The sequence below is a fragment of the Odontesthes bonariensis genome, chromosome 3, assembly GCF_027942865.1.
Source record: "Odontesthes bonariensis isolate fOdoBon6 chromosome 3, fOdoBon6.hap1, whole genome shotgun sequence".
NCBI lineage: Eukaryota > Metazoa > Chordata > Actinopteri > Atheriniformes > Atherinopsidae > Odontesthes > Odontesthes bonariensis.
The window spans coordinates 2,266,517-2,279,815 of record NC_134508.1 but is presented as its reverse complement, the minus strand read 5'-3'; the positions used below and the strand labels follow the sequence as shown (position 1 = coordinate 2,279,815).

Here is a 13,299-nt window from a genome sequence, read left to right as displayed (position 1 = left end):
CTGGGTTGGGACAAACTTAAGAGTAGGCCCTATTCGTATCTCAAAATCCGCATTTTAGTACAAGGCACGAGTTCGGTTATTGCGCAGCCCTTGACACACCAACAAATCTCAGACAAACCTCGACCAAGCAAGAGCGCATCAGGAGACGTAGCCTGGCTACAAGCAGCCCTCGCCCTGACAAAGTTTTCAAACATTGCCAGGCTATGAAACGACGGGCAAGAGTGAACGAGCAGCAACCCCTCTGTGAAATAAGTTTTCATTCATTGTCTATCTCACCTGGTATGCATCATAAACACTGACGAATCTTCACCTGCAACACCAGCGACGTCTTTCATCGCTCGTTACTGTAACAGACTGCAGACCAATCCAAAAGCGGCGTTTGCACTTTCTCTACTTTTTTAAAGTGGTGGGGACAAATCTGCTCGTCAGACAAAGTGCCGGGGACGCGTCCCAACCGTCCCCGGCGGAAATGACGCGCCTGGCTGTGGTCGTAACCTTCTGATCAGTAATGGCTTCCATACTGTGGACTCCTGCTTTCCCAAAGTTAATGCATCTCCTCAGCATCTCTCCTGCTCTCCATCTTCCTCGTGTTTCCTCACGGAGAACACATGACCTTCCCCACAGATCAGCAGGTTTGACACCACATGAAATCCATTCGTCAAAACCAACTCGCCTTTCTTTAATTTCCCGTCTTCGATTTCCTGAGAGCCCACAAAAATCCTCTTTTACCAGTTTTACTCTGAGTTTTTTACTGAGAATTTTACTCTGAGTTTTAGTTTGAGTTTATCTGTTTTCATAGATCATTTATTCTGAGGTAAAATGTTTGGTCATCGCAGTAAATAACAATATAAAGCTCTTCACTAATAGTCGTATAACAAAACGTTTGACCCTCCTGGCTCTTCCTCGCCAGGCTTTGATTCATATTTAGAAAACGTAAATAAGTATTTATGCTAATTTTTGGTCGTTTTTGTCTTTGTACACATTATGGGGAACGGACACAACTGTGCAAATCGTGTCTGACCCCGTAAAGAATAAGAAAAAGTGACAAACCAGCATCTTTCCTCATATTCACACATGAAAGTGATTCCTTTAGCAGAGTTTTCCTGCTGTGGATGTCCACCACAGCTGTTGTTTTTTTGTTTTAAGGTTAGAACAACGACTTCTTCCACTGAATTACAACCATTAGCATGCAGCCAACCTTTTTTATTAACTCTTTAATGGTGGATTGTTGTTTTACTGAAAGTTTTACTGTTTTTACTGTAAGTTTTACTAAAGCTCTGCTCCATCCTGTCTCCAGTGTCCCAGCGAGACCTACGACGCTCTGCACAAGTCGACCAAGGACTTCCCAGACGAGGTGGTGAGCTTCATGCGGCAGCACCAGCTGATGTGGGAGCCCGTCCTGCCCCTGGGGGGCAGACCCATCCTAACCCGAGTCAACTCGCCCTACATGCTGAAGAAGGTTGTGGTGGACCGAGTGGAGGCCGAGGACGGACCTTATGATGTCCTGCACCTGGGCACAGGTGAGATTTCTGAGTTTTACTGAGTTTTACTAGCCTGGGAATTCCCATGCTGCTTTGCGCTCGATTTCATTCTCACTGCAAAGTCAGCCTGGAAACCGCCGCCCTTATTTTTGCCTGTGTTAGGGAACCAATCACAGAACGGGGGGGGCAGCAAGACGATGACGACGTCTATGCGCTACACCGAAGCTTGTAGAGTGTTAATCCAACATGGCAGCGGACACAACGTTACCGTTCGATGCAGCCTTAGAAAGTGTTTCGGAGTAGATTCACCCTGGGGTCATTTGAACCGTGACATCCAGCCAAGTAGCCCACCCGAAGTTTTTCCGATATTGGCTGAACATCAGCTGAGTTACTGAGTTATCCCGAATAGCTTCGTACAAGCGCTAATGGAACCTGGCAGTATCTCCAAAATTACCACACTAAAATCACATGCCATGACACCAAACTTCTACAGTAGTACAAATATGGTCTGTACTCACAAAACAATGCATTTGGAAGTTTGTACATAGTCCGGGAGTTTATTATTATCAACACAAGCCTGATAGCTTTTCTGCTGCTAAAGCTGCGTCGACGTCACTTCTGGAGCTGGGAGCTTCAAAGTAAGATGAGGGTTGATCTACTACTGTAGACAACAAAGCAAGGCTGCTCAATTTCTCCATTGATATAATAAATTCACAACTCTACAACATAAAAATTCATAAAAATTCATGTAGAATATAGCATATACTTTGTTGTTTTTTGGGGATACTGCCAGGGTCCATTAGCGCTTGTACTAAGCTATTCGGGATAACTCAGTAACTCGGCTGATGTTCAGCCAAGATCGGAAAAACTTGGCTGGATGTCACGGTTCAAATGACCCTAGGGTGAATCTACTGCGAACCATCACTTTAAGTAGCTTAGAGCGCAGGTTTACTTTTATTTTACTTTTTTTTCTTCTTCTTCCTCGTCGAATTTCTGTCGACATCTGGTATAAGTGATACAATTGGCTATGAATCGCGCGCAAAGCAGCATGGGAAGAACCTGACGCCATTTGATAGACATTCGTAGCGCCCAATGAACGGCTCTAGGCATTCGTAAACCAAATACGAGAAAATGCACACCTAGTTCCCAGACCACCATCTCATCGAGATTGTGGACGCGTCAGCCAGGCTACTGTTTTACCAGTTTTACTGAGTTTTACCAGTTTTGCTGAGTTTTACCAGTTTTGCTGAGTTTTACCAGTTTTACTGAGTTTTACCAGTTTTGCTGAGTTTTACCAGTTTTACTGAGTTTTACCAGTTTTGCTGAGTTTTACCAGTTTTACTGTGGATGCTGCAGACAGACCTCATGATGTCCTGCACCTGGGCACAGGTGAGAGCCGGGAGGAGCAGATCTGTTTCAGATCGATTTCTTTTACAAAGACAAAATGACAGGAAGAATTCTGGCTCTTCTCGGTCTTTGAGGATGAATGAATGATGAAATAAGTGGTTCGTTTACTCACTTGTTGTCTGTAAACATCGTCCCTTTGCTTATCTTTTCATTATGAACCCTGAAGAGTGTCTTCATGACAGAGTGAATGAGCTCCTGAGTGTGTCAGAGTCTCATTAATCTGTATTTGTAGAGGTGAGTTCAGCTTTTGGTCCAGCTGCAGTAACTTGGTGTGTGTTTGAGACGTTTCTATGATCCCGGGTGTGATTAATGATGGGGGTAATTTAACTGCTGGTGACAGGTCGAGGGGCCAGAGGTGCGCCCACTGCTCCATATATCCCCTCTAAGTGGATTCCTCTCCAGCATCTTTCATCCCCCCATCAGCTGCACCTGCATGACTGATGTTCCTGCTGCTCTTTCAACTGTTCACATTTCACATTGAAGAATGTTTCCACATATATTTCCTGCACTGTCCGTTTGAGATGTATCAGATAGCATCGCTCGCATCAACGTGCTTTATTATAAGTTCTGCAGTTTACTTTGAGCTCTCACTGAGTGGCTCGTGTAGTTTTAAGCTCGTCTTTTGTCAATGAAGCTGAAAAAAATCTATGAAAAATGAGAATAAAAGTGTTCTGGCTGATTTATTACCAATAATTAGGGCTGGGCAACGATTAAAATGTTTAATCTAATTAATCACATGATTTCCCTGATTAATCACGATTAATCGCATTTGTACGCAGAATCCAAAAATGAATCCAAAAGTAGCGTATAGCTTTTAGCATTTAGCTTTATTTTAAATGTGCTGCCATATGAATGAAAGTGCCATAACATTTGTTGTGCAAACACACTTTTAACATCAGCATCTTTCTGTAGTTTTTATGTAGAAGCCTCGCTCCACTGTCTGTTTCCTTGAATGACTTGCTGCTATCAGTTGTGTGTTTTGCCTTTAAGTGATATTTTAGACTGGAACTACTACGCTGAGAAGACAATTCAACTTGGCTGTGTATACAGATGACTTTGGTTCTGTCGACTCCGCCGTCTGGAAGAACTTTAACATGAAAATGGCCGAGTAAAAGTTCCGTACCCTTCTCCATGTTTGGTGGATCCGCCGATTACTTTCTTTTCCTGTTCCACAGCAGACAGCAGCAGACTTTTACAAAATAAAAGCCTGTGAGCAACAGACTTTTACAGAATAAAAGCCTGTTAGAAACAGACTTTTACAAAATAAAAGCCTGTCAGCAACAGACTTTTACAAAATAAAAGCCTGTCAGCAACAGACTTTTACAAAATAAAAGCCTGTGAGCAACAGACTTTTACAAAATAAAAGCCTGTTATAAACAGACTTTTACAATAATAGAATAAATTATAAAACAGGGTTTTTGAATAATTTTGTTTATTTCACATATATCAGCACATTTTTTTCACAAAAATAAGAACGTGGACCCTTTAAAAAGATAAAACATCTGTTTTAAAAAAGGTTTAACGTTTTGACGTGTTTTTATGCTTTTTATAAACCTTAAACTTCTCTTTTCTTATCTGGACCAGGTTCAGATGAGCTGACGGTTCAATGTGTTCATAAAGTTTGGCAGAGAGGGTTCAGCCTGGCGCTCTTTGAACAGCATCTATTCTTCCCTCAGGGCTGGTAAAACTCACCCTGCTGTGCATTTATCTTTTACTTCTGCCCCCACCCACAATAAAAGACCCCCACAGCCTCCATGCATCCCATGTTATCTGCTTTTGCCTCCAGCAGCTGATGGAGAAACGCTGCAAACAGGGAAGATAAATGCAGGTCTTAGTGGTTTATTCACCTTTCAGACTTATTTTTTAATGCTTTGTGTTCCTATTTCACAGGTAAAATGTATTTTATAGAAAAATAAACTGGGCCTGAACCTTTTCTTTGTTTCTCAGTAAGGGAGTAAAGTAGAAACCAGGCTGTTTTATTATTTATTCCACACTTTCTTATTTGTTGGTTTCAAAACCTCAATAAAGAATTAGATGCAGAGTTTTTTCTGTGAGCCTTTCCTTCTGTTCTCACTCAGCTATCACTCAGTTTTCTTCCTCCTCTGATGTTTTCCAGACGACGGGAAAGTGGTGAAGGCGGTGTCGGTCATTAAAGACAACTGGGAGACAGAGGAGATCATCCTGGAGGAGCTGACGGTGTTCCAGGTGAGATCCAGCTGTTCCTGCAGGTGTTCCAGGTGAGATCCAGCTGTTCCTGCAGGTGTTCCAGGTGAGATCCAGCTGTTCCTGCAGGTGTTCCAGGTGAGATCCAGCTGTTCCTGCAGGTGTTCCAAGGACAGAAAGCCCGTCGCCCAGGACTCTCTGCTGGAATGTCTTTGGCTAACCTTTCAGAAATGATGTTCTTTCTGCTGCATATTATCCCACAGAACACTTCAGCCTCTAATCCAGAGCCAAACTCATATTTGTGATATTTATGGTTCTAATCAGCTGTGCCCATCTGGCGGCCCTGCACCATGTGATGTGCTCCGATGGGACATGTTTGTCTGGAAAACTTTAAACTTAAAAGCAGATATCAGGGCACATATTTCTCAGGAAAGGAAGAATAAATGAGGGGAAAAATGCAGGAACACGTCAGGACACAAATGCCAAAAATATGGAGAGCAAAGATGGAAATAGAGTGGAAGATAAATGAAGACGTGACGCTGAGCACAGCGAAACTAACAGGATGCATCATCCAAACAGAAATTAAATCAGGAACGAGCCCATTTCCATCAGACTCAGACTGTGTTCCAAACCGCATACTTCTCCTACTACTCATACTAACTTTCTGAGTTAGTATGCGAGTTTGAGTAAGCAGAAGGTCCCGGATGCATACTAGATTCTCCTAAATGTTGGGTATGCATCATGAGGTTACTACTCATACTCAAACTACCCAAGATGCAACGTAACGTGACGTCGCCGATCGTCATTTCCTGTCAAAACGGCAGTTTCAAGCTAGCTACAACGAGGGTAGGTTCACTTCCTGTTTTCAAAACAAAAGCACCAATTGTATCCTAATGGCTTTCCCTATGATAAAAGGCAACGGGTATTTTATTTTGTGAAAATAACAGGAAGTGCGTTGCTCACTGCGGCTAGCTTTAGTAGCGCCGAATTCGTGGGAACAAAATGGTAAACAGCCGGTATTTTGTCAGGTTTTCAACACGTTGGGGATCTAAACGACTACTTTCTCACCTGAAAATGTTTCAAATGTTGCTAAAGTTTACAGAGTTTAGAGCTTAAGGGAAATCAGCTTCAGGCCGGCTGATTTCGGCTCGGGCAGGAGCGAAATGCATTGTGGGTAAACGCTCTGCATACTGTCTGATCGATTAGTATGTAATATGTAGTATGTAGTATGCAGTATGTAGTATGTAGAATGTAGTATGCAGTATGCAGTATGCAGTATGTAGTATGCAGTATGTAGTATGCAGTATGCAGTATGTAGTATGCAGTATGCAGTATGTAGTATGCAGTATGCAGTATGCAGTATGTAGTATGTAGAATGTAGTATGCAGTATGCAGTATGCAGTATGCAGTATGTAGTATGCAGTATGTAGAATGTAGTATGCAGTATGCAGTATGCAGTATGTAGTATGCAGTATGCAGTATGTAGAATGTAGTATGCAGTATGCAGTATGCAGTATGCAGTATGCAGTATGCAGTATGCAGTATGCGGTTTGGAACACAGCCTCAGACTCGGGTTTTATTTGTTTTCTGGTGACGTTCGGCTCGCTTTGAGCCAGGAGAAGATCTCCTTTCCCCCCGTCCGGGTTTGCTTGGCTTTAAGCGGACAGCCGGCCCACCTTCTCTGGCCCTCCGGCGTATCCTGCTCCTCCTGTGGCCCCCCCGCCTCCTCTTCCCATCTGACCCGTCGCCTCAGCCTGGTCAGGGGTCGATGACTCCTTTTGTGAGACGCTGAAACAAGTCAGTGAGCCAGAAAAATGGAGCTTTGGGGTAATTTTAAGCCCTCTGAAGACCGAAAAAGACTTATTAGATTTGTAATCTCAGGAGCTGCTCCGACCCATCAGTCAGCTGGGGCATTTAATGCTGCTCGGAGGAATTCCTGGAGCTGGTGTTCCTGTTTCTGTCCGTCAGTCCTCATTCCAGCATTCCTGCAGGTCTCTGCAGACACATTTCTTACGTTAAAGCCTGTTTTTCACTATTATTCTTTTCTAATAATAAAAAAAAAGTGTTTAGTTACTTTACAGATTTAGATTTTTATTTAAAATATATTTAAAAAAACAATGAATACAGAAACAACTTAAATAATTAGACAGTTAGAATTACTCACATGAAAGACGAAAGTTATTTAAATCCATTTTAGTGTTTTTTTTGGTGTAAAATGCCCTCCAGTAACATTTATCACTGTTTTAGTGTCCGAGTTTCAGACACTTTGAACCAGTGCAATCAGAACTCAGTGGTAATTACACCGCAGAGTTCTGATTATAAAGCTGTTACCCGACAGGATGAGCCACGTTAGCTAACGGTTTGCTGTCACATATCATATATATAACATATAAGAAACTAGTTGTTTCCAACTGGAGTAACAAGAAGAACTAAATCACCGGTGGGTTTCAGTCACATGACCCGGTGTGTAACAGAACAGTGTTACAGAAACTGTTACATGAGAAAAGAAGACATCAGATGTTTCCCTCTCTGTCGGGCTGCATGTTATCGCTCCGTCACGCTTTCTTCATCGCTGTCCTGACAGCCTGATGGCGACGGAGACAAAGCAGCTGGACCGAGTGAATCACAACGTGCTTTCAGTCGATTCTGACTTCCACATCTCATCTGCAGCTCCATCAGATCTCTGTACACAATCCTCTGCTCTGAGATAAACATCATAAATAAGTCATGTTTGCTGTTTCAGCTGCTGTAGTGAAGCCCCGTGTAGAAAACTCCCTTTAGCTCCTTTAACTCAGAGAAATCATCTCTGGATTCGTGCATTTATGTCCCATAACATGCATTAAATTAAAGATTAAAGTAGAACACGTTTCTGCAAAATATCAGGCGTAAGTTGCAATTTAAGTCCTCTGCTTGAAATGAGTCATCTGGATTTTACTTTTAGATATTTTATTTTATTTTATTTTATTTATATATTTGATCTGTTCTTTTATTGTTTTTATTTGTTTTTTTACTTATTCTTCTCTTTATTTATTACCGGCTGTAAATCACTTTGGTACACCGTAAGGATTGTCTGTAAAGGGCTGGATAAATAAAATACATTTACATTTATATTTATACTTTATGAACAACAAGGAAACTTTAATATCCTGCTTTAAAAAGCAAATTAAATTAGTTGGTGATAGACAGAAAATTCTATAAAAATTAACTTAATTAAGGACAAAACCAGCTTTGTGTGAAAGTGTTCCTTTGGGGCAAGAACAATTAATATATAATAAACACCTGTTATTATTGTAGATAGAATCTTCTCACACATTCAGTCACATGACTTCATTCAGTCAGCGTCATCGTTTTTTCAGCCCGATCAGAAACCAGCTTTTCATCCCTGTTTTCATTAAAATGATCATTTTTACGTTGATTTACCAAATTATAGCCCAACATGTCCAGCAGCCTCTGAGATGTATGGATCCCTCAGGAGGGCAAAGAGTCCATCATCTGGAAGACATGTTGATATTCACTCCAATAACAGATGTTATCGCACCCAGATGTGCACATTCTGAGCGTACACTGCAGCCCTATAGTTTCCTGCAGGCTGTCATGGTGACCTCATGCTACGGTGAAAAAATGCAGCTTCAGTGATGAAGATGTGGAAATCGCTCTCAGGCAGCATGAATAGATGAAGTTAGTTCTACTGAGTTAGAAGAAAAGGAACAAGTGAGGCAGGAAAATGATCAAAATAGCCAATCATTTTGTTTGAAATGATGTAAATCAGGTTAAATGTGTGTTTTTTTTATGGTAGAAACGAGTAGAGGAAGTGAAAATATGCTGATTTTCTTCCAAATAAAACAATGCTCAGTTGAGTTGTGAGGGATACAATTCATACAAAGAAATATATTCATGGCAGTGTTGTACTTCATGGCTGTAATGAACATTTTCCTGACAGATGGACCGACATAGGAATAAATAACAGTGAAAACTGACCTTTACCTGAGCTCTCAGCGGGGCAGAGGGAGTAAAATCCGGTGAAAAAAGGGTGAAATCAGACCAACATCAGGCTAAAGTTCTGCTTTTTCTCCCACAGAGTCCCATCCTGAGTATGGAGCTGTCCACCAAGAGAGTAAGTCTTTCAGCCTGTGTCCAACTGTCAGTTCTGTGACTGGATGTGATCAGAAAACCCTTTTAAGCTTTATTGGTGTTGGCTTTCTTTGGTAAAAACTGTTTCAATGATTAAAGGAACAGTTCGCCTCTTCTGACCTGAAGCTGTGTAACATCCCATATCAGCAGCATCATTTCTGAACATCTTCTTACCCCCTGCTGCGTCCTGTGAGCAGAGTTCCAGCTGAGTTTTGGTGTTGATGAAGGTAGTCCGGCTAGTTGGCTGGGGTTTAAAAAATAAAGCGTTTTGCTTCTCAGAACAATATGCGTTCAACAGAGTAATACATTTGCATCACAAAATGGTTCTCCAGGAAAAAGTCAGAGCTCACAATCTCTTGGGCCTATTTTCTCTCCCTTCGTATCACTGCCTGCTGCCGCCTGCCGACAGCCGCGCCTGTTACGCTGTTTGCTGCTCGGTCTGCACAGAAGTTGGTGGATAGGAACAGAATTATTTTAACCACTGAGTTGTTGTGTTTAACTGCAGTTTGGCTGCTAGATTAAGCTTCATGTTGCATTTGGTTTTCATCTCTTGAAGACTGTAAGTGTCGGTAACATCACAGGCTGGTGTGTGTGGTTAGGTTTAGGCTCAATTCTTCTGGTTCAGACCCTGTAATTACTTCTTTTGCTGTGAAAATGTATTCATTACCAAAACAATGTCAACATCCTCAAACATTTTAATAAGGGAGCTGTTGCCAAACAATTTAATGTCATTTAAAGGGATAGTTCGCCTCTTTTGACATGAAGCTGTATGACAGCAGGCAGTGATGCGAAGGGAGAGAAAATAGGGCCAAGAGATTGTGAGGTCTGACTTTTTCCTGGAGAACCATTTTGTGATGCAAATGTATTACTCTGTTGAACGCATATTGTTCTGAGAAGCAAGACGCTTTATTTTTTAAACCCCAGCCAACTAGCCGGACTACCTTCATCAACACCAAAACGAGGCTGGAACTCTGCTCACAGGACGCAGCAGGGGGTAAGAAGATGTTCAGAAATGATGCTGCTGATATGGGATGTTACACAGCTTCATGTCAGAAGAGGCGAACTGTCCCTTTAAGCAACTGTGGTTCAGACTCTGAAAGGTTGAGTTTAAGTTGCCAAAAAGATGAACCACAGCGGAACCCAGTGAGTTTCCTCATTATGGGATATATTCCCTCATATCAGTGAGATCCTGATAGTTCTAAATAAAGACAAATAAAGATGGTCAAAAGTAACATATACATATGTTTACATATGTGTAAAAGTGAAAAAAGAGCAAAAGACTTAATAATGAGTATTTAAAGATAAAAATCTGTCTTTTTAACATCAAACTGAACATCAGGCTGATAGTTTAATCTAAATATTAAAATGTCTCACATTCACCATTTAGTGAATAAATATTAGTTTCTGAGACCTTTAAATCATTGCTTTCTGTTTTAAATGGCACAGTGAGAGGTAACCATGAGCAGATGTGAATAATATGGAGTCAGGAGGACTGAAGGACTGTGAGACATGACTCTCTCCTGTCCTGCAGCAACAGCTGTACGTCTCCAGCGAGCGCGGCGTGGCCCAGCTGGGGCTGCAGAGGTGCGAGCTGTACGGGGCCGACTGCGCCCAGTGCTGCCTGGCCCGGGACCCCTACTGCGCCTGGGACGGGCAGACCTGCTCCAGATACTTCCCCACCAGCAAGAGGTAGGGCCGCCCAGGGAGGGGGGGGGGCATCAGCCGAGGTCACAGCAACGTTCAGACTCATTCTCATGCTCACATTTCTGAAACATGGAGGCCAACATCAGTGTGTTAAACTATTAAAAGTTGTTTCCTGGGAGCCAAACCCTGCCGTCCAGCAAAGATTGGATGAAACCGGACTAAGCTGTGAACATAGAAATGATCAGAAGGCTGAATTAAAGCCCAGCCACGTGTTGTTTTTACCTTTACGTGTTGATGATGTCATCGACTCCTCAGGCAGAAAAAGGCTTCTGTGCTGGAGTCGGTTTTAATGCCCCGTGGCACAGATTGAACAACCAGAATTCATTTTATTCATAAACTCTTCCCCAACATTGCTTTCACACATCTGTCCACGATACAGATAAAATACCCAAAGAAACCTTTCAGTTTTGCTTTAATGGCATTTTTCACATCGAACATCGCGTGTGCAAAGGTTTCCGTCTGCCATCTGATCTGTTTGTGGAGAGGAAGTGAAAATGCAAAGCTGCTGCCACCATGTTTCCCTCCTCTGCGTCCTCGCTCCCAGACGTCTCCTCTTCAGCTCATTCTGTGCATCCGCTGAGCTTTTTACAGCTGGACAGATGCTGCCTTCTCCCTTTTATAACAGCCGTTACAAAGTTCCAGAGTTAGGAACACAGATCTCATGAGCAGCTCATCGTTTAAACTTACCTCCGGGGGGCGGAGCCTGTCCATCACGGGGCCAACGGGAACCGGTGACGGTTCTTTGACCAGCACGCCGCCGTGCAGCCCTCATTTAAACGAGTGAAAAGAAAAAGCTCCAGAAGACGCAAATAAAGACAAAAAAATATAAAATACAACCGGAGCTGCTGCATCACACTGGAAAAAATGCCCCTCCAAAAATAAGTAAAATAACAACAAATAAAAGACGTTTTTGCTTGAAATAAGCAAAAAAATCTGCCAATGGAACTAGTGAAAATCGGCTTGTCAAGATTTCTTGATATCAGATGTGATATTTAGGACTTTTGAGTTAAAAGTGATCTTGAAATTAGCTTAAAAACCTCTTCAAATGTAAAAAAAAAGCCTGTTTCATGTGAAATGTGACTCAAAACAATTTGTTTTCAAGACTTTTTCATTTAACAAGATATTCCAGATGTATTGTCTTCAAACAAGTCCCTATATCTGGCTGAAATGGTATTTCAAATCAAATCAAATCAAATTTATTTATAGCACATTTCATGTACAAACAGTTCAAAGTGCTTCACATAAAATAAAAGCATTGCAGCAGGGAGTGGAAGAAGCATTAAAAATACATAAAATAATATAAAGAGAAACAAATAAAATCATTTAAATGAATTTAAAAACAAGCAACAGTCCAGATAAGTTCAAAGATAGCGTGCAGATTTCATGCATAGACACATGAGAACAGAAATGTCTTTAACCTGGATTTAAAAATGTCTCCATTTGGTGAAAGTTTAATCTCCACTGACAGTTTGTTCCACTTGTTAGGCAGTTGTGTCTTATATTAAGTGTAATGAGATACTCAATGAGACAAATATACTTGGTAAGATTTAGATTTTTTCCAGTGCAGACGACCTCATTCTCCAATAAAACGGTAAATAAAGCAAATTAAAACCCTGAAATAAACTGACCAGCGAACCTTTCTTTTCCTCCTTTATGAGGATGGAACTGTCCTCCTAAATAAAATAAATAAGGTGAACAGTTTCACTCACAGAATGAAGCTTTTGTTGCCTTTAAGCTGATTTCCAGACGGAAATAATTCAAAACTCTGCGCAGGAACTTTATTTAGACTCCAGGAGCGTTAGAAGATGGAGAGGCCCCGTCATTAGTGCATCACTCCCAGCTGCTTTCCCAACAGCTTCTGTGGGGCTGAGCTTATTATGCGCTCACATTAACGTGCACATCCATCAGAACCAGAGCCGCCGCAGCGTCTGATGACTTCATCTGGAAGGAAAAGAAACAGAAAGCAGTCCGACGGGCTCTGAAGGAGTGAATTCCTCCGGTCTGGGACGCCCTGCGGTTCGCTCTGACAGCAGGAAGACGCTCCTCGCTGAGGCTGAAACAACACGCCGTGTTTTCCCTGCCTCGCCTCGCTCCGGGTTTCCTTGTTCGCAGACGCAGAAGCTCGATGTGGGCTCAGAGGGGCCGGCAGGAGGAGGATTTAATGGTGTTATCCAAGCTAAACAGCAGCAGCTATCTGCTGCTGTCAGCCGGGCTCAGAGCGATGAGTCCGGAGTGAATAACCCTCAGCTCACTCTGATCATCCCAACACAGCAGAGAGAAGAAGAAGCTCTGAGCCGGCGTCTGAGAGCTTTAAATAAAGTCTGTAAATCACATCATTAGCTCTTATTAAAGCCTTGTTTCCTCCACTAACCTGCTGTGGAACCACCCGCGAGCTTTTTACAGCTCAATCCTC

The 13,299-nt window shown here is 42.2% G+C and overlaps 1 protein-coding gene across 1 annotated transcript in view; it reads left to right on the top strand.

Annotated features, from left to right (window-relative positions):
* The window catches only part of LOC142376646 (semaphorin-3D), a 154,077-nt gene that overhangs the window by 131,892 nt on the left and 8,886 nt on the right, over positions 1-13,299 (top strand). The window contains exons 12-15 of the mRNA XM_075460087.1: positions 1,298-1,520; positions 5,005-5,093; positions 9,130-9,165; positions 10,714-10,871. Of these exons, the coding sequence (XP_075316202.1) occupies positions 1,298-1,520; positions 5,005-5,093; positions 9,130-9,165; positions 10,714-10,871 (506 nt within the window). The remainder of the gene's footprint in view (positions 1-1,297; positions 1,521-5,004; positions 5,094-9,129; positions 9,166-10,713; positions 10,872-13,299) is intronic.